Genomic DNA, 22,437 nt, shown 5'->3' with positions numbered 1-22,437 from the left:
AGAGATACAATTATCTTATCTTAATCTTAAATTTTTGGCTGTAGTTTCAACGCCCCTCACCATGCACGACAAACCGTTCATCTCAAAAGGATTGTAAGTGGATAATGAGCGTCGGGAGTTACGTTTAATTATCTAACACTTTCCACCGTTGGGGCAATATCGGGAAATTGCCGCTAGATTAAACATACTACCGGATAAGCATCCGCGTCTTCATCCCGACGTCTGAGGTCGACCCACATTCACGGCGGAACGAACTTTGCTTAATCGACCATCGGTGTAGAGAATAAAATGCTAATTTCTTTGTGATGCACTCCATTCTTTTTGTCTCATTCAACCGTTGTACGGACCGCGAAGCCTCGCATAGGATAGGACGATGATACAACCAGCGGGACTCAAACGCGGCTGAACGTTCCCCATTAGTTCAAATTAAACTTCTAAGCTCCAGTGAAAGCAAGTTATTGCCTAAAAATCAGTGAAGTTTTCTGAGTATAGTGCCAGTAGTCTGTTTGACTCCGCTCTACCTCCTATGTGAGGTAGGGCGTTGTTTTCCATTTCATGGTCCATTCTTGGGAGGTTTAGTAAGACATTTGATCAAGGTCTAATCTTTTAGGGATTTTTCTCTCTGTTACCGATCGACGAGGAGAGGAACGATCGACGGCATTACGTTTGCGCATCATATTATGCGGCAGGGGTAGCTCAGTATTATATAATTGTCAACTCAACGCAAGTTGAGCAATGGTGAAAACATTTTTCTTGCTTTCATGCGACGTATGGAAGGCATTTTTAAATATTCTGTGATTACTTCTTTTGGAGCGGGGATTTCCGAAGAACTAATAGCAAGCATCATGAGAATCACTCGATAGAAAGTTACTTCTATCTCTCTTAGTTAAGGTTATCTCTGTTTACATTGGCATACATTGCAAAGACTCTTAACAGTTTGTAATGTTTGTATTATTGTAATGGTATTAAAACTGTATCGTATTATCTCATACCTCGTTTCGTCCTCAATACAATATTAATAACAATAGCAATATTAATTTTTCCTCGTTTATTTTAAAGTCATTCATGCATCAATCTGGTATTTCATACGAATAAAGGTTACTGATTTTTCTGCCGTTATTGAATTATCAACTTTGCCTTAGTCATTTTTGTATTCCCTCATAAAAACAACTACAATACAAATTATACAATAATCAATTTTGTAATTCAATGACGTGCGAAGAGGTATTAATTACTAATATTATTGTTACAATATAATTATTAAAATATTGCACTGGTTCGATTACACAGTGTTCGGAAACATTTTCTGCTAATTAAAAACGAAACATTCAAACACTGCGTTTACAATCCTCCTCTAGAACAGGAGAGTGATAAAAAACGAAACAAATACACTACAAGCTTACAAAATAAATGAAGTGAACCAGAAGATTAAGCTTCTTATTTTCATAATCCGCAAGGTTTTGACTTTCTCTCTCCATCTGGCAACATTTATACGTCCCCCTGTAGTAATATTCAGTAGCTAAGCCTCCATTGAAGCGATTATCGATTTTTAATAAGATAGGTAATGTAGCTGTCTATGCAAAAACACGCCAAATTGGCAAAACTTTCTGTCTACAATAATTACTCGATACGGGTATGTACATCCTGCATATTTGATGTTGAAAAGAGAATTTCATCGCGAATTAAGTAAACAAAAACTACGGTAGCGGATGCGCATTTTACCTAAACATTAGATTAATGCGACTGATTTTTTAGCAGCAAGAGATTGCGGAAACCCCAAACATTTCAATTATGAAAACATAGCAGTAAATAACCCGAGAAAAACAACAATTGTGTACCAAGCCTGGTTCATAAATCTTTATTGGCGTCAAACCGGAAATGGGTTGGTAGCCGTCACCGAACCATCGAAAAATGATAGATTGTACGTGCAACATCAGCACAATCCCCGAATCAATCAATTGCGATTATCAGCCCATGTTATTCGCACCGTCCAAAACTTCCCTCGGAGTTTTTCCCATTAATTTCCGAATTCCGGTTCAACTGGAAGCTGCTCGAGACGTTCCGCCGTGACATTGAAAGAATGTATCGAAGTAAAATGAAAAGGTTTACTATCTGCAAAGGCTCGAACATAACCGAACGGAAACAGATCAGTGTACGACTGGACGCGTGGAGAGGTGCGATGAAAAATGATCAGCATTATTTCGCAGGTCAAACATCGAGACAAAGTCTTCATCGAGAGGAATTCCTTTCCTATCCAGTTTCTTGGCAGTTGACTCTAGTGATGATACTTCATTTTCACACTTCGCTGATTGGGCACAAAAATCCTTTACCAACCGGCCTAATACTTCCAGAAGTTGCTTATACATGCGAATACAGGATTTTATATCTAATTATTAAAAGCCGAGCAAAGCTTAATTTGTTTTTTTTCCTGTTTATATTCAATGATGTCAATAGATAATAAAACATTTATTTATTATTGGTTTAACTAGTATTATAGGTTATCTGCTCTAATACATCTGATAGCAGAGCTCTGTTGAACTCATTTTTGACTTTGGTGATAAAAAAAAATTGGTATTCAATTCCCATATACTGATAATAAGCAAACATCATGTTTCCTAAGCAGGTATGCGGTAGGCAAAAATGTCCGATCAACTTGCAAACTAAATAGATCGAATAAAATAGAACCTCGCATCACGGACATTACGTCTGACGACATTTTAGTCACGTTGGAAAAAAGAAAAAAACCAACAACACAAAATACATCTACGCTAAATAAAGCAGTGAATGTGCATGCAGTGCATCGAAAGAGTCTCAAGTACTTTTCCATGCACTTAGTTGTTTTTGTGGTAGGGTGAATTGTATATGTTAACATACTGTATTATTTCAGTCTCTATAATATTAATATTGAGTACTTCAATTTTACAAGCATGTATTATATCATAAAAATACAAGCATATTGTAAAGCATTTGATTTTCTAGAATCGTTTCAACAGTTGCGGCACAACAGCAAATGAAAATGCTTACACTCCAATATGTTTTGTTGTCTTAAAATGGAACAAATCAAACAACTGAAAGCTAAGCAAATGAAACAAAGTGGACATATGCCTATTTGTAACACCCCTGGGCGAAAATCAGTCAAACGGAGTCAAACCGCTACCATTCGCATCGATGGGACTACAATGTTACACGAAAAAGGAAACCATTGGCATTCTTTGCTCATCCAATCTCCATCCAAACGTTCTAATGGGTTGGGGTGCCATACAGTTTCTTCTTGGTAAAGGGAGGTTGTTTTGCCAGTTCTAAATCCGTTGCTCGACGATGATAAAAGGTAAACCGTTGTAAGCGACCCATTGTTGATGCGGAACTACGAATGGATAAGTTCATATATTCTCAAGGTTTGTAGCTGCACACAATCTTGAATATGATATTCTAAGCACAAAATTAAGAAACATAGCCAGAAAATAATTGAAACGAACGACTCGGCGATGTTTTTGGGAGGTTGATGAAATTTTCCTCCACTCAAGGGGTTCAAGTATCCGATCATGTGATACGCGTGGTACGGCTATGTCTAGGAGGTAGTTGATTGAGCCACCCACAATTGTTACTCCTCCAATGCGCCACTCTCCTGGACGGAACATCCTCAGATGCCGTTCCACCGATCTCTAGTGCACGCCGTCTCGTCGGGCACGCTCCATTTCAATAACAACAAGCTGTTGGTGGTTGGTGATGGGGTCCACGGACGCTCACACTCCTACAAAAAAAGCAACAAGGAAAACAAACGTACAACATCCATTCCACTCCAAACGACCGTCCAAACAACCAAACGAGCAACCGAGCAATGAAGCAAACAAACAAACAAACTTGCCCGAAGACTTCAAGACATCGGAACCTCACGTTACCTGTTTCTCTTTTCCGACTCTTTTCCGGGACCCAAAATTCACACATACACACACATACACGAACACAAATCGAAACATGAACTTTCTGGCCACACTAATGCCACTTTATGATACCGCCACAGCGCACCAGCATTTTGTCTTTTCCACTATTTCTATGATTGCTTTTGCCGCTCGTTGCCACTGGTGTCGGTCGTCACCATTTGCGGTAAGCTCACCGGGAGATATCCAATGTTGGTGAACCGAAGGAATTTCAATATAAATTCTCGCATTCAACCCACATCATGTTGTGCGTCCGCCTTCCGGTTGACAGAGCCCACAGCGTAAGGATGGTTTATTTTTACCGAGATTCACTCGATACCACTAGACCAAAAAGAAAAAAAACTTTTCCTTATTCTCACGCTTTCTCGACAACAACCGCTGTTTTGTTTGGAGAACATGAGCAAGATTGACCGGTGCGACGCGGAGGAATAGTACTTTTACTAACTCAAACGGTCTGCTGGTGTTTCTGTATCGATGTCGAAAGCATAAACCTAGGGTATGTTCTTAGCCACGACGAGAAAAACGCTCTTTTGCCACTTTCCACACCTAATCGGTGATCATCAATATTAAGTGAACTGCCGTTCCGCTAAAGTGCGGCCATCAATGCTAGTTACTATTGTTCAAACGGCTTCATTTTATGCCGCAATACCTTATCTGATTAAGCTGATGAACATTTCACTTAAGGGGTTTACAGGCACCGATGGCTTACAAGCAAAATTACACTCTTGATGAAAGATATTGGTTACTCTTATGGAAGGGCTGTACATACTTTTAATTGAATGGCATATATTTTTCTAATAAAACAGATATCCACAGTTTTTTCTTCGTTGTGTTGTGAGGTCAGGCCTGGTATATCTGGATTACTAGAATAATTTTATCGCATAGCCGGGTGGTCAGTTTTTGCTATGGGGGAACGGTCCGGCTGGAATGTTGATGCGGCTATCAAATACGCCACCGGACTACTTCTAGATATCTATTGCAAAAAATGTATTTTCCAACATTAACCGTATTCTAGACATTTTTGAATTTATTTGACTTCTTTTCCATGTTCTAATAAAATAACATTACAACAACAAAAAACCATGTGACTAGACCATACTTACTGAAACAAAATCATCATTTTTGAGTTCTTATAAATTACTAAAAATTACTACGCATGTTTTTTTCCTGCTTTCAATCCAGCAGAAAGCATTTAAGAGCTCACCAACCAATACTCCGAATTTCATGCGAATTTTGACATATAATCACTGCACTACAATTGCAGCTACAACCGTACTGAAATGCATGTATCATATAAACGTTTCTTTGCAGTAGTCAAATTGCTATTCATCGTTGTTTGTTTACCAAAACATGTTACCTGCCTTATTGGAACAAGCTTCTGTTTATTGTGTAATATGATAGTGATTGTACCAAGCATTTATTTATACAAAAAATACGTAGAACTGTGTTTATCAAAGTGTACCTATTAATGTTGCACTGGTTGTTAGTAACTGTTCAAGCGTTTACAGCGTACCAGCGTTGCTTAAAAATTATGCTTAATTTGCTTCTTTAGATAAACGACAATATTTACACCCTATCACACTCCATAGATTAGGAATGGTTGCACACCATCATCACAATCAAACAAATGTTATACAATTGTAAAAGTGTGCATTGTGTGCGTTTTAAAAGCTAGCATTCTGTAGACGATTATATTTGGGATAGTTATATTGTTTGCTTTCATTACTTTAATACCCACTTCTTAGTTCAATTATCTTTAAAAAGATCCCTGTTTTAGTACCACATCACAGCTTCACTGCACTTACATCTCAAAGTAAACATACATCTGGAATGAATGTTTTACTGGCCTCTTAACAAGCGCTCACCAGTACTTGCTGGATTATTTGGATGATCGTAACGTTTGTCCTATGGCCATGAAATAAGCGTAAAGTATTAACCTTTTTCTCTCAGCAATATCTCGCTCGGACATAATTCCATTCGTCCAGAGCTCAGGCTCAAAAAACGGATGACGGATGATGCACCATTCCACCGGAAAATGACCACCGAAGGTTATGGTTCACACTGTGGTTGCAGTGAGCTGCAGTCATCCGTAATATCCGTTGGCAATTGCGCACTACCCGCAACCGATCGGGTTGGGTGTTTACTAACGGCGTTATAAACGGAAGACTAAGGGTAACCCTTAAACCACGAAGCAGTTACCAAACCGTCCATTACGCTTGCTTCCGTGTCGGGGGTATTCTCCCCTCTTTTTCATGCTATCTCTCACGAGAATCCGCATATGAATGATAAAAATATGAATAAAAACGTTTCCTGCATAAAGCCCACCAATGGAATTCAACAGCCTCCCGCAACATTCCGCGGAAAATTCGTACACTCTGCCATATTTCATTCGTGCTGTTGAGCACGTTTCCACTTCACTTCCGGTGACCATTTTGTGCACTGATTTACACACGGCATTATCCCGGTGTATCCCAACCTAGAACCAATCAATTGTTCTGTTTTTAATCATTGTACTGTACGTGCCAATATAATTTTACCATCACTGCACATACACGCCAACGTATGTGATTGAATTCTCTCATTTATTGCTCGAACAATCCCGTTGTTTGCTCTTTAATTTCTGTTTCATTTTACGTTGTAATGTGCTCACGTTATCTTCTTTGCTTTTTGCTTCGCCGAAGATGTATTCATCCGTACGCTAAGAATGCTAGCATCCACCGTAGACAGTCGACTTGAACCTATGTTCATCACCTACTTAGCCCACCGAATGAAAAAGCTCATGTCGTTCACACATTACCACCAAACCTTACACGCTCTCTCTCTCTCACCAAGTGAATGCTTCCCCAGCAACCGTACCGAGTAGAGCACGGTGCGCAAACAAAAATTCCCACCAACATAGTCATACACACCAAAGAAGAAAAAAAACAACAACATGCATCCCTTGATCCTTGCGACGGTGCTAACGTTTGCACTTTCTGTTCTTCTTCTTCGCTTCCTGTTCAGCTCCGAAAGCCTGTGTCCACGTTGTCGATTCCCGGCTCGATGAAGACACCGTGCGCCGGTAATCGGGAAACAGTATCGGCTGCATGCACAGAAGAAGCTGGCATCGCGCTCGTGGGCGTACACTCAGAGTATCCCAGGTGAGTGTTAATCAGCAGTCCGCCATGCGCAACATTTCACCCAGCGCGGCTGAACGGTACAAACACACACACACACCAACTGCAACCGGCGAAGCGGCAAAACTTTCACCACCGCCAAACTTAATCAGCTTTTAATTTTTCCATCATCATTTTCCTCACCATTTCGCCGCGACAGGTACATGGAGGAGCGAGGCCTGGGTGGCGGCGTCTGCAAAGGTCCCGGCACGATACAAGGTGGCCCCGGTCAGAAGCACAAACCGAATGTAGGATACCGGTTAGGCCGGCGGAAAGCGCTGTTCGAAAAGCGGAAGCGAATCAGTGATTACGCCCTCGTCATGGGAATGTTCGGCATTATTGTGATGGTGATAGAAAACGAATTGAGTAGCGCTGGTGTATATACTAAGGTAGGTTGAAATGCATGCCCTCCGGATGCATCTTACAATTTTGTGCTGGTGCTGAACGAGTTTTCGTTTCGTTTTAATTCATTATCACAGGTGTGTGATAAATGCAAATATTATATTTTTTATATTTCATTATTATTTTAATCCTTATAAACTACATCACCAAAACTGCATAGATGTTTTAAATACTGTAACAAGCAAGGAATTAATGACATTACTGATATCCTTTCACTTATACTACACTATGCGCGTTACGTTTCTCAAATATCTGTCAATGATTACTTTGAGAAAGGCGAGTCCTTTAACCTTCAAGTAGGCAACCGGATACCCGGGTATTTTTTTCAACTTTAAACTGCTATTATTTTTGATTCATTGCTTGTATTGACCTGAAAATTTCTGTAGCCTCCCAACTTTTTATTTCCGATTGCATCCGATATTTTTGGTGCATAAATTGTAATTTTCAACAAGCAGTAAGTATTTTATTTTGATTTATTTTAAACTTTACTACGTAAGTTGGCAACCAGCATACCCGGGTATTCCATACATTTTGTATGGAGAATGACGTTTCTCTTCTTCTTCTTCTTCAAATTCAATCGATTTAAAATTTGAAATGGATCGTTAAGTTAATCATAACATACAACAACATAATTAATGAATGAAATAGATTTTAGATACACACAAGCAACAAAAAGTCTAGAGTAAATGAATAAATTGTAAATAAATACATTACATAAAATTAAAAGTATAAAGACAATGGTTATGCTGAATTAGCGAAAATGTAAACAATGGATTGTAATACAACGCATTTCCTATTACTTGTTTCTTTTTTGTATTACAATATGTGAGATATAAAAAAATGTATATAATATTGCATTATAGTTCTATATTCATTTAACGTTCCGATTTTCACAGATTTGCAAGAATATAAATATTAGGAAGCATTGTTTACCTACGAAAACCGTTAATTGTATACGTCAAAACGTATGGAATACCCGGGTATGCCGGTTGCCAACTTACGTGTGTAAATTTGGTTGACAACTCTACGGTTAAAACACCAGAACACAATAACACTACTTGATCGACTTTAAAATGAGTTTCATCAACACTCATTACAATCCAGGGATTTTCAGATATATAAAATAAAAATGATGTTGCTCGTCTTGCATTTGATCAATGAGTTTCGTTTTTTTAATAACACGTTTTTAAGGATAAATGTTTTGCCAGACCTGCATGCTTTAAATACAGGATTCAACTCGTCAATTCTAAACAACTAGAATGATATTCATTTCTCGAGAATAGTATGTCAACAAATTGATGAACTTTCTATTCATGTTCTGTTCTTGAATGAATGTGCTATTTTGTATCGTTACAAGAGTAACTTTGCTATGGATACACGGTACAGCAGTTTTCAACAGTAGTGAGAAAAAAACTCCTGTTGTCATCCAGCAATAAAGTTTGTTTTTACTACGGTTTACTACTTAATTATACAACAGTAGAGCGCAATCATAGTGTAACCTAAAACATTATTTAAATACTACCACAAACAATTCACGTAAATCAGAAATCATACCAAGATCATTTAGGTCATTTTTTGTGGCATGAGCCTCATACCCCAATGTAACCAATATCATTTCCCATAATTCACCGTTAAAACACTTACCAGTATTGTATAAATTCGATCTATCTCATATCTCCATAAAAACCTATTTCCAATATGGAACATTTTTGATGATTCTGTAAAAATCATCTGGTTTGTCTGGTTAGGTATCATATAACAGATGTACAGCACAATGTACTGCACGAGTTTGTATGAGACCTACCTCGTACCGTGAAAAAATGTTCTATCACTACGTTTTTTCGTTTATTTAAGCATGTACAAAATTTTTCACTACGATTTAGTTTTTTGTAAAAAAATTTACACATTATCTACTATGTAAAAAAACATCAAACTGTTACATCCTCGAATAGCTCCGGAGGGTAATCGAAGTAACCCTCTGCTTTCTCGTTTTCACTAAAAAAGCCATTACTATGTGGTATGACTTTTATTGCTACCTCCATGTGGCCGGATGAATTAAACATAAGCATTTTCGAATAGGGCTAAGTGAAAGCTTTCGAAAACGTAAACCACAAACAGAAGTGTCACGAATGATTCAACGGCTGTTATATTTTTATGTGTGGTAGGGTTTGGATAGTTAAATGACTACAGACACATGAAAAAAAACCACAACAACTGCAACCAACGCTAAGTTTTTTCGTCTTTTATCTAAAGGAACCATGAATTATCTATGATCTCGAGCGAATGTAGCTAGATTTATTGCTTTTTAGATAAGTAAATCGTTGGTACGTATCCTTTCTTTTTTTGTGAAATCCGTTATACTATGACTGGTTTTATGTTGCTATGTAAGGATTTAAATCAGATAGATCAATTGACCAATAGTCAACAAAAAATTTGTTTTCTCACTTACATTCAGCCAGCTGAAGTGCTGACAAGCAAAACTTTTTTCACACCCAACCAACACAATACTGAAACTCGAATCCAAATCTGTGTAGGATCCAGCACAACCCAAGCAATTACTGTGGGACCTTCAGTTAACAAGGGTCCATAAAAGCTGTAAACTAGAGGCAAAGGAACGAATGAAGCAAACTTTGTCTGTCGTAAAAATATACGATTATTTCACGGTCAGCCAAGACACACCACGGACCGTCGTGCATCTTCAAGCGAAACAGTCCCAAACAGAACCTGCAACCGTTCTCAACTGATTCATGCTGAATTGCTTTGCAAGGCTAGCGCAGAACACTGAAAACCGCAGAATGCTTTCTCAAAAAGACTTAGATGTTCCGCAAAATCTCCAACTGGGAACTGAATGACACCAACACCACTAACCACGCATGTGTCTGATGTTTCAGCAGAACGATTGTTACATTTTCTCAACCCAAAAAGTAGCACCATAACAACGGAAGATCTTCCATCTGAGGACAACCATCAGTTGATTCACTAGATAAAGCTTTGTAAACAAGGTCTTGTAAAATTGTCTTTTCACAAAATCGGTTTTGCCTTATTGCTGTCTCCGATTTGTACCTTTGCTGCGAAACCAGTGGAGAGCAAGAAATTGCTCATAAACAGACACAAAATTTTCAACCGGCTGTCCACTAGTACGGTTCGAAATGTTTACCATGGGAACCACTTGAACCAGTGTGATTCTCTAATCTCGGGAACAATCTAACATCTAGTCGATAATGTCCTTTTATATACCCCCTTTTAAGATCATGTTATCGTGTACTACACATTTGCTTTCGAGATCCTGCTGCATGCTGGTCTCTTTGTATCCTGACCATGTATCATGAAAACCAATCAACAATGTACCAAAGTAAAACCCGATCAAGGCACCAAATAACATGGAGAACAAGTGTGCATTATCATTACTTTATGCTTTATGACATTATTTCATACGATTTTTTATTGATAATAACCGAGCATACCCGGGATAAGGCAAAAGACAAAAAGGAAATACCTTGTGATATTTATGCTCTCCTCAGCCAATATGCGGCAGATGATACGACAACAAGCCGTAATAATTGTAATAATAAATAAAATAAAATAATTATGCCATTTTGCATAATGAAGGTACATTTAACCGTGTTTAGGCAATGTTTAATAGTAGTTTTTTACATCCACAACCTATTGCACGATATTTCACTGATATTTTCTAGTAGAATATTTTGTAGAACAAACCGGCGAAAATTTATCATTCAACTAAACATATCAAATTCAGCATCATGATGTTTGAATTAAATATCCGTTTCAATCAAGTTGCAGTTCACTAGCAGCGACAGCACAATCGAGCTGGTTATAATGCAATGAAATATTTGAAAATAGTGCAATTAAACCATACCTAGAACTGCGCTCCATCAACATCACACTTATGCCTGGTGAATCGTAAAATTCAATTTATGTGCAGCATCGAGCCGGTGCTGTCTGCATAATTAATGCAACACACCACAATGGTGTGCGAATCGTTCCATTTTGCAGACACCGATTTTAAACCTGGCTCACTATCGAGTGGCAAGCGTACAAACACACACACATCGCAATCCTTCAGAGTGCAACGCACAAGACACCCAACAGAAACGACCCGTATGCGCAGCAAAGTGCATCTTCGTGATGTTTGCTTGTACGTATTAAATACAACGACAAGTCCTGTGTCAATTTAATAGCAAATAAAAATACTTGCTACATGAATACGTGACGAATCGAGTCGAGCTAGTAAAACTAGCACATTGCTTATTGGATATTTGCCGGGATGTAAATGTTCTTTTTAGAATAAGATTTAAAATATTTGAATATTCTTTTATAAGTACTAGTATTTATAATTTAAAACGAATGTAGATTCACTTTCATGATAACTTTCATTCTCTTAAAAAAACATTTTGTAAAAGTTTTGCGAACGTGTTTTTTCAAGTTTATCAAATGAACTCGTTGTGACGACCCGGTGGCATGATGGTAGCGGAGCCGGTCTTGTCACGAACGGACCGCACCAAAATCCCATCAGGATCAATCCCCTGTATCAAGGACTGACTATCCGGCTACATGGTTAAAATGAGTCGATACGGCCAGGCCGTTCTAACGAAAGAAAAAAAATGAACTCGTTCTGAAAACTGGTACATTACATACTAGGCGTCTCCATAGAGAATTTATTTTGATATAGTGTTTTGTAAACTTTATGCACATGTGGAGCTGGACCAAACCCGATGAATAAGCAGCATGAACGAGTTTATGCTAATTCTTAACTTTTTAACTTTTTAATTTCTTCGTTGCATTTCTGGATGCTTTTCACAGTGTCTTTTACATAATTTGTATTTGAATACTGAACAATATGTTTAAAAACATTGCAAAAAAATGTTTAAAGGTAGATACGGGGGCTTTAACGGTACAACGAGAGCCTTGGGAGATTATTAGTAGCAATTACTAGTAAAATACATATTTATTCCATTTTAATCATTACAATTGATTCAAAATGGCCTCTAGTGTTCATGAAGTTCTGGTCCATGTCGATGAATTTGTCATGAATGCCCCAGCACCAATCGGGAGCTCCAGCGTTGAGAGAAAAAATTGCAAGTTCCACCACAGAACACTACAAATTTTATAGGAGAGACAAACGAGAGCATGCTAGAAAATGTTTTCTCTATTCATAGGTTTTCTATTCGATGATCTGTTCAATTTCACTGTTAAAAAGGCTATAAACCAAGAAAGCGTCTATCTTTCCGGATGCTATTAAAACATTTGTGTTACTAGTTCATTTATTGATACAAAATCTGCAAGCACTAATTTGTCTACGCGGGCCCTACAGCAGCAATGACAATATCACGACACGACAAGGCATGGCATGACAATTTTCAGATAAATTATGGCTGTATTAAATACATTAAAAATGATATAATACATAAAAATTAAATTTTCAAGTGCTTTCAATACTTTTAGTAATTGTTAGTCTTCATCCAATCAATACTTGACCGTTTGAACTAGTGAACTGACGTGCTGTTACGTTTTAGTGATCTGTGTACGACGTGTGAAAAATGTCCTCTAGTTCTCATATCGAAATCGAAAAATTTGTTCCAAAACGCCCACTGTGCATTAGCTATATACTGGTTGTATTTAATGCAACACATTACGTATTGTTGCAATTATTTCACACAATTGGCTACAATGTATTATTTAAGCCGATGTAAATAAAATGAAATCAAACACAAACCAAATTTTCCATAATATTCTATGAAATAGCATGAACGACTTCATGCCTAGTGAAGTGCATTTCATTAAAAATGCATTCGACCCAAACGAAAAATTGTGTTCCAGTACGAAACATTTTTTCAGGTTTCATTTCGTTATATCGCAATGCTCGCAATTAATCATTACTACCACGTACTCGTAGAATGAGCTACTGAAGTCGATTGAATTGAAACAAATATTTAATTGATGTTAATATCACCATTTCATTTTTACTCGACCGTAATGCATCGCTACTTAGTACGACAATGGCATTTTTATTCTTTCAATACCAAATCGTTATTATTTATTTATAAATTCCTCATTTATAGCAAATTGCCTTTTTGGATATTGAAACGCTTCACAATTTATTTTAATGGCAAGTGTCGATATTGAACACATTTATTAAGTTCAAAATATCTTGCAAAACTATTTGCCCATCTTATAAGGGGTTGAATGTTTTATTATATGCCCTTTAATAAATGCATTAACGTGCAAACTTGGTCACAACATTGCCGCAACATATCGATTTGATGCGGAATTTCTCGAACGAAACTGATAAGAAGATACTAAATAACCTCTCTGACGCCCTCTTACTATTTTTAATTTTCAGTGTCCAATTTCAATTTGTTCACCAAAAATTTCTTCCTACGAAAAAGTCACAAATTTTCTGCAATACATCTAACACACATAAAGCTAGCCACTTTGTGCTGGCGTACATTCGCAAGCGTAAATCATCCCTTTTCCCTCACGTCATGGTGTACCCTTTACGATAGAGAAATTTTGGAAAGAAACTTATTTTTTCCCGTCATACGGTTCAATGAACATCATTATTGTTTAAATCACTTTTCAATTCACAGAAAAGAGAAAAATACATTTTCTCTCGACACCTAGCGTAGCGTGCATTGGCTGCACAATGACTGTCATTTTAATTTTTGAAACACGTATCGCTCATAAAATTGTGCTTTTTTCACATTACCGGCCAATATTTCAATACCTGTTATTGCTTCTGCAGCAATCGTCTACGTCATGTTCCTCTCGTGCAGATGGTGTAAATAAAATTCCAAGAGAAACCATCATTCGTCTCCTATTAAAGGTACAAAAACTGAATGCTCCCACTCCCATTAGCTGCTAATACGCTCAGAAAATTCATAAAATAAAACCAAAAAAGTTTGTTCATAATTATAGTGTGTACAAGTCGTTTAAAATTATCGAAAAGTACATCAAACATCAATGTTTTCAAACAATAACATCCTTGTCAGACATAATAAAATAGCTATAAAAAACATGTCGACTCATTTTTATCAATGAGATCGTACTAGCTGTACATAAAATGCAAAACCCATAAAATATTATGATGACTTCACCGAACCCGATGATTCACAAGGAACGAGGCTCCCATAAAGAAAAGGAAAATACTCTCCACTGTATGAAAATAAAGTTTGAATTGATCTCTTCTTCCATGGGCACTTGTGCAATCTTGCAAAGTTTGTGAACATATTAGTCACTATCTCCAAACAAATAAGAACCACCGAATGAATGGCTTTGGCTTTTCATCTTCATACATTTCCATAAAATCTGAACGGAAAATCGTTCCCGTTTCTGACCTTGTGAAAAATGGTCAAATGTTCGCGAAACGATATTACCTAAACATCTTTGTACCCGTATAACAATTCCTAAACTACATATAACTGTCTAAGAAAAATGAATGGTCTGTGGAAAACGTTTCAAACAACATAATTATTAATTATTTCTTCTACATGGCACCATGATACTCTTATTGCGGTCGCTTTACCTTGTTAGAACACGTTGCCCTCGATAAAACCAATGTGTTTTATCTCAACACACCAAATGAGCGGTTCACTTGGTTTATCTTGGTTCTGGAAATCCGTGAGTAGCAAAAAGCTAGAATAATGATACAATAGATTAGTCTTGGAAATGCTCGCCTTTCCCAAGAGTGATTGTGCCGACGGCACTGTGGAAAATAAATGCAGCGTGCAACTGTGTTACTTTATTTTTTCTTATTTCTTATGAACAACCGTCGTAGCATAATGTAATGCAGTTTGGATAACTAGGTCAGCGAGAAGCGTAATAGAAATATGATAATAGAATAAATGGTTGTGATAAATGCAGTGCTATCCGTCGACCAGCACCGGGCTGGTACAATGGCGCTATATATGTGCATCGACCATCAACCTATCGAATGTGGTGGAATAAAATATGCAAAAGGAAATTTATTTACGTTAAGCGCCCTGCATTGCTGGAAACGCGATCCCACGTCGTTCCCGGTGCTGGTGAATGCACGGGAAATGCAGTGTTTAGCACATGCTCGAAAACGATTCTGTGGCCGATAGAAAGAACACCACCACAGCGCAGAGAGTCCTAGGAAGGAAGTATTGAAATTTCAATTACTCCTTCAACACAGCTCCCGAACACGGTTTGCTGTTGCTACTTTGTGTAATGGATGGCTCAAGGGCTTGCAAATAGCTCACGCTTTCACTGCGGCGGAAGTTTTCGAGTAGCTTTATTGGCGGACGTTTGCGTGTGGTTTTCCGGACATAGACCATAGACACTTCAACACGCACGTTAGCTAAGCGGTCGTCTTACCCGGCTCACGGCGATAAATCAATGGTATCGAAGCGAACAGTCGTGATATGTAACGCGCATCAAACGTTTATCAACTCGTCTTTTGATGTCGCTAGTTTCTCTTCAAATCTCAGCGCACTGTTTCAAGGAAGAACGTCTTGAACTAGCTGCTCGACATTATTTACAAACGACGGGTAATTAGCAAAGAGCTATTTTGTACACACATAATTGCTAACGCACCGATGAGCTGTAAACATAGGCATACGGACGATCACACGGCGACGATGATGTTGTGGCCCCCTTTTCCGGATCGGCTGCTAGTAAGTCCAATTTTATGCCACCGTCCATCCGTCCGACTGAACTATCAGCTCAAAACCAAACCATCGGCAAGCAACAATAATAAACATCCGTCCAGATGTTTGCGTTCATGGGTGGGATGCTTCCAAAGCAACAGTGGGGGAAGAGCAGAAATGTCCGTTGGACCGTGGTCTCGGTTTGAACTTCGTGGAAGAGTAAATATCCGGCCCTGATACATATCATAATAATCTACATTCATCATGTGAAATTTAAATGTCTATCCGCTCAACCCTCTTGTAACGGAATATTTTGGATCGTGGCAAAACACTAAAAATGGCAGATGTAGTGGTGCCGGTAAACCAGCAAATAAATAACTATGTTCCCGGAGGGGCTCGTGCTTGTTGCGGGTACCGTTGCTAATGGATCGTAATCATATTCGGAAGCATAATCATTGAAACAGCTATCACTCAACCGACTACATAGTAAATAATCATTCCTAATGGAATCCGGTTGAATGTAGCCGCATACGCGAAGCAATCAGGCGAAAACAGTGACTAGGAGTGTTGTTTGTGTGTTCAAATTTACCGTAAAATATGGAAATTTACGTAAATGAAAAGGAAAAAACTCAGATCATATTCCCGATGTAGTTTGACGGTGGAAACAATTTTCAAGGACAGCTGTGCTCCATAAACCAGTTCATCTCATCATCTACCATTGCAAACTAAATGCACCCATCAGAGCATATCTAAATCGTTAAAAGTTTTTTAGGGCACCTCATTTGCATTTCGATATATGCTAACGTAACCGATTAAAAAAAAAATTAAAAACAAACCCACCCTCTACTTGAATATTCATATTTGCAGCGGTTTACAGAATTCCAATTATGCAGAGATTTTACCATTTCTCACATAATGATTCAACTAATTTCAGTACAGTAATTATTATAAAACACAAGTGAATACTTTTCATCACTTACTCTTTTTTAATAAACTACTCTTTTCTGTTAGTATTGCCTCAAAACCATTCGCAACATCCAGAAGAAGAAACTACAATTTAGGTTTGCCAATTTTAGGCGCATGCCGTGCTTAATTTCCACAACGACTACCAGGAGTTGCAAAACACGTGTATTCAATTAGCTTTACTTTAGGTCACGATTCTCTTTCCAACCGAAAGCCGACCTATTTCCGTAGCACACGTTTTTTTTATGACGAATCATCCCATTAATCGCACAATCAATCTTAATGATTCCTTTGTGTTGATTTCTCGAGCTAACTATATTACGATACTCCACAGATTCACCGCATAATCATATTATGGCCAATCATATCCTCAATTTACCAGGTCTATCAGTTTCCATTACGGAAACAATTAATCTTCTGCTTGCATCTCGTTCACACCAGTGCACATAATGAACTTATTTTAAAACAAGTAACGCATAAAACAATAAGAAAGTGATATCGATTCGTTTCGTACCTCCATTTCACTTCGTTTCAGGCATCTTTTTATTCGACCGCTTTAAAAACGTTAATATCCGTATCGACTGTGATTTTACTAGGGCTCATCGTAGCCTACCACGCCTTGGAAGTTCAGGTGAGTGATATTTTATTAACTAGTGGTTAGGTAACAACTTATTATAACCGAAAACTGGATATGCCTCTGCTAGGGTTATTAAACTTTTAACTGCACTGACAAACACACACTAAGCAAGTCGAAATTTGAAGTGAACTTAACTATCACTGCGTTCGATGCATTCACCAAACAGTACAACTCGTGCACCAGGCACAAAAGACCGTAAATCTTGTTGGTGTGAGGTCCAACGTTATTAAAATGTCTCCTTAGGTCTGATTTGTTCGGGAGCCCCTAGCATTTATGTGGCTGCAACCGCAACGTCCTGTCAGGGTGACTGCGGTTATTGCAGTTAACACTAACTAAACCCAACAACCAGCTGACCATCAACCTGTGCTCGTAAATAAATCTGGAAAATTTATTAGCTCTGCTTAGGGCAAACTGCGTAAAACAGTTAGCAGTAGGGTAGGGGTTCGACAAACTCGCCCGTAAACAAGTATAGTGCACCTTCCTAGAGCCAACTTCACGTGTAACCGGCATAGTGCATCGACCACAATAATTCCGTCACGGCAAATACTAAACGATGGCTCTATAAAACTGACTAAATGAAAATCACACCTCTCACCGCGGCCCCATTTCCTCTTTCCATGTCCTTCTACCGTGTAAAAAAGTGAACTACCAAGACATGGCATTTGGCCCAGTGCCAAACATTAATCGCACGGCCAGAAACAGTTTTGTTTGCTTGTTTTGCATCCGTACCGGCTGGTGATGAAGATTCATTATGTTTTCATAACGTATGCTCCTTTTTTATCCCAGTTTTTTGTTGTTGTAATCATAACTTGCCATATTTTCTTACACAGAGAAACCCACCACGCTGCATTTGTTATTATTGTAATCTTTCAACGCATCACTTTTTTGTTGTTTAGAAGACAGCACAAATTAACCCCAAAAGATTTTTTGTTGCAAATAATATTATCCACAAACCGTGAAGAATACTTTCTAGAAAAACTAAAAATAAGAAATGATGATTTATCTAAACATTGTTGGCAGGCTTTCTGTAAATGTTATCGAATGAAATGAGCGCGGTAACATTCGTAAGGCCACGGATTCCTTACCAAACAAGTCAAAACAATTCAAATTAAATTATGTTTAAATTTTAATATTCTTGTTTTAAATTCGTCAATATTATCGTGGTTCAAGCGTAAAAAAGTCTATAAAAAAGTTTCTATAAAAGTCATGGAATCTATAGTATTACAAACATTTAGCTACTTGAAAAAGTATAAATACTATTTGGTATTCAATTACATAAGAAAGTAAAAATAATACATTTGTTTGCATATGTGTACAGCCGTTTTGATTTTTTTTTAAACTGTATCCAGTCTGCTAACTATTAAATTTTCCATTAATGTACAATTTGAGAAAATTCATTTATGTACATATTCCCAGAAGAGTAATCGAGCTAGTGGCGGATCAAACTCCTTTACAACTACAAGTCACGTTTATTTTGATACAAAATTAGTTAAAAATATCTGCCTTTCTCTCTTTAGTCTCTGTTTACATTTGGTTTCATTGGCCACTGCTGGTGTGTAGACCACTATTCATTCCTTACGAATTCATGAATCTGCGTAATATAGATACAGAGTGGTTCAATAGTTTTTAGATCTAGAAACCTGAATCAAATTTACCCAACGCTAATAAATTGTTTTATCTTTAACCTTTATCGTATGTTTCGCGTTATTTTAAGGTAGCAAACCATGATAATTTTAAAAGTATAACTCATTTGAATTTCTTGTTATTTATTTTTTCTTCCAGCTTTTTATGATAGATAACTGTGCAGATGACTGGCGAATAGCGATGACCTGGCAACGAATGAGCCAAATAGCTTTAGAATTACTAATCTGCGCAGTGCATCCCATTCCAGGTCAATATTATTTTCTATGGACTACCAAATTAGCTAATAAGAACAAAGCCATCGGGGGTGAACTAGTTCCGTACGACGTCGCGTTATCTTTGCCAATGTTCCTTCGTTTGTACCTGATATGTCGTGTGATGCTGTTACATTCGAAACTATTTACCGATGCCTCGTCACGTAGTATAGGTGCGCTAAATCGAATCAATTTCAACACTCGGTACGTACCGTGTAGATTCCCTGAACGATATATTCACTCGGCAGGTCGAAACCGTTTGATATGGGTACATATTTTCCGTTTTCGATTTTTTTTTTACAGATTTGTGCTGAAAACACTAATGACAATATGCCCCGGGACGGTTTTACTAGTGTTCATGGTTTCACTGTGGATAATTGCATCGTGGACGCTACGGCAGTGTGAAAGGTAGCTATCACATTTTCCACAGTTTTTCATCACACTGTCTCGTTCTTTCTTCTGCTCTATTTCTATCTTTCTGTCTCACTCACTCACTTTCTCCCCTTTCGCGCGCTCCGCATACCTTCTCTGTCTATCTTTTACGATCGTCTTGTACTCGCTCCTTCAGCTCCCACACGTTCATATCATTCCCTTCTCTCTCTCTCTCTCTCTCTCTCTCTCTCTCTCTCTCTTACTCTTACTCTCTTTCTCTCTCTCTCTTTCACTTTCACAAAATCTTTCCGTTTCTGTGTTTGTGCTCTAACTCAATGTCATTAGAATTCGTATTTTCTATTCCTCTTGTCGTTTCCTATTCCCCATTTTTTCAAAAACTTGTTACCCCAGTGCCTTGTTTTATATTATATGTTTCTTAGATCTTTTCCCAATCTCTCATCTGTTAAAACCCCTTACAATGAAATTGTTCACCTTGTTGTCGTTCTCTGTTATGTGTGCAGTCATTCATTGTAACACTACTGTACATGGATAGAAAATGCTACTAACACTGTTACATGAATTATATTTTAGTAACTCTTCATACACTTTGTAAATACAACCAACAGTAATACCACTACATTCAAAGTAAAAACTGCGCAACTTGCTTTTCGCGTATAAACTATTAATCACTAAATCAGCCAGTGTTTTGTTTTTTGCAATATGCTACTTCCGTCTTAAATAATGTTTAAACTAACAAAAAATAAAACACTCATATTTAGCTTCCATCACATATGATTGTGTATGATTGGAACGTGCTATGAATTATCTATAGTATGTAGAATCATTAAAATACTAAACATGCTGCAGCTTAACTAACCACATTCAGCTTAGTTGTTACTAACAATTCGATATACTTTATGCTATCCCCCAAACTTACTAATCCAAATGCAACGAGTCGCACATTCTCACGACATGGTATTCTTCTAATTCCAATCTATTCTGCTACGTTACTCATACACGTCCTTTCGCATGCGTTCTTTTCACTGTCGCTTATCGTTATTTTTTTCTGTTGAGTTTTCAAATGCTCTTCGCCAACATCTTTCGAGAACGTTTCTGAACTTCATCTTTGTACAGTTTAATCACAAGTTTTAATCGCTTCTCTTGGTAACTTTGTGTAAAAGTCAGGTATTTAAAAACATGTAACATACAGGTGTATATACGTCGGTTAAAAACTACTACTTTAGATAATGCTCGTACAGCAGTTCAATGGAATTACCGTTTTAATTGATTCTACCACATTGCATCGAGTTGTCTCAAATGTATTATTTAAAATAATGCAAAATAAATTTTTCAAATTGGTTTTACTGTTATCGATTATACACAAAAAAATCGTACGTCATGATTTTGTATTCTGTATTATCATTACATGAAACTATTTGATTATGATATTCAATTTGCAGGCCCATTTCAGCACTGTATTTTTAAAACCAAACCAATTTTGCACTATTACCGATGGTTCAAACAACAGATTAGTTTAATAAAGTGAAGAGGAAGAAATTAAGAATATTTTGCTACACCGATGGGGCTCAGCGAAGCCTAAAGACAAAAGAGAGACTGGTAAGCCTCTGATTATGAACAGATTAGCAACAGCTCGAGTCACATACCTGGACAAACCCAAAACTCACGTATGTAGACGAGATAGAAGACGTATTTGGTTCTTATGATCCATCTAATGAACATGGAAATATATGATAATTTAAGATGATATACAAATATTTGTTTTGTTTAAAAAATCAACCAACCAACTAAAATATTATAGTTATAATGTTTTCTACTGCTTCTTTATCGGCACAACAATCGCAAGAGGTCTGAACCTGCTATTTCTGGCTTTCTTTGACTTGAATTACCCGCAGCGGGATACTCAGTTCTACGTACAGGAGTCCGGATGGCATTGTAGAACGGTTCTGTCATGTGAAGATTGGCGTAGCAACCAACACACTACCGGGTCGCCCCCCAGTTATGTTGTTACAGTTTATTTCGTTTTACGGACTTTCGTTTAAGAAATGAATGAGTTTTTTTATGAAACTTTCCCAATTAAAGTATCATTTAAATTTTGTGATTAAGTTAATTACTACTTTGGCGAAACTATACCACCATAGGCTAACAAAACCTTAGAATCCGTAAAAGCGTAACCTTAAATTAAATCTCAATAGCAAACAAACAACAAAAAGTTGCTCGCAAGTTGTTTAGTTTGTACAAACTAGGTTTTATCGTTCAATTTGTCTTTGAACAAACCAGTTAATGCATATTTTCCGTATCCACAATTTATAACACGTGTTTCGAACCCATTTTGTGGCTTATCTAAAAGGTAACCATTAAATCACTGCTATTACCCCAGCATACGTAATGTTCGAGCTGCGACCAATGCACAAGCAAGTAAAATGGCAC

At 37.5% G+C, this 22,437-nt stretch overlaps 1 protein-coding gene across 1 annotated transcript in view; it reads left to right on the top strand.

Annotated features, from left to right (window-relative positions):
* LOC128305707 (small conductance calcium-activated potassium channel protein) overlaps positions 1–22,437 on the top strand; it is a 99,497-nt gene that overhangs the window by 55,011 nt on the left and 22,049 nt on the right. The window contains exons 4-8 of the mRNA XM_053043291.1: positions 6,942–7,078; positions 7,254–7,482; positions 17,621–17,716; positions 19,505–19,821; positions 19,921–20,025. Coding sequence (XP_052899251.1) covers positions 6,942–7,078; positions 7,254–7,482; positions 17,621–17,716; positions 19,505–19,821; positions 19,921–20,025 — 884 coding nt within the window. The remainder of the gene's footprint in view (positions 1–6,941; positions 7,079–7,253; positions 7,483–17,620; positions 17,717–19,504; positions 19,822–19,920; positions 20,026–22,437) is intronic.

The sequence above is a fragment of the Anopheles moucheti genome, chromosome 2 (genome assembly GCF_943734755.1).
Source record: "Anopheles moucheti chromosome 2, idAnoMoucSN_F20_07, whole genome shotgun sequence".
Taxonomy (NCBI): domain Eukaryota; kingdom Metazoa; phylum Arthropoda; class Insecta; order Diptera; family Culicidae; genus Anopheles; species Anopheles moucheti.
The sequence above is the reverse complement of the archived record's forward strand: the minus strand, read 5'-3'. Positions and strand labels throughout refer to the sequence as shown.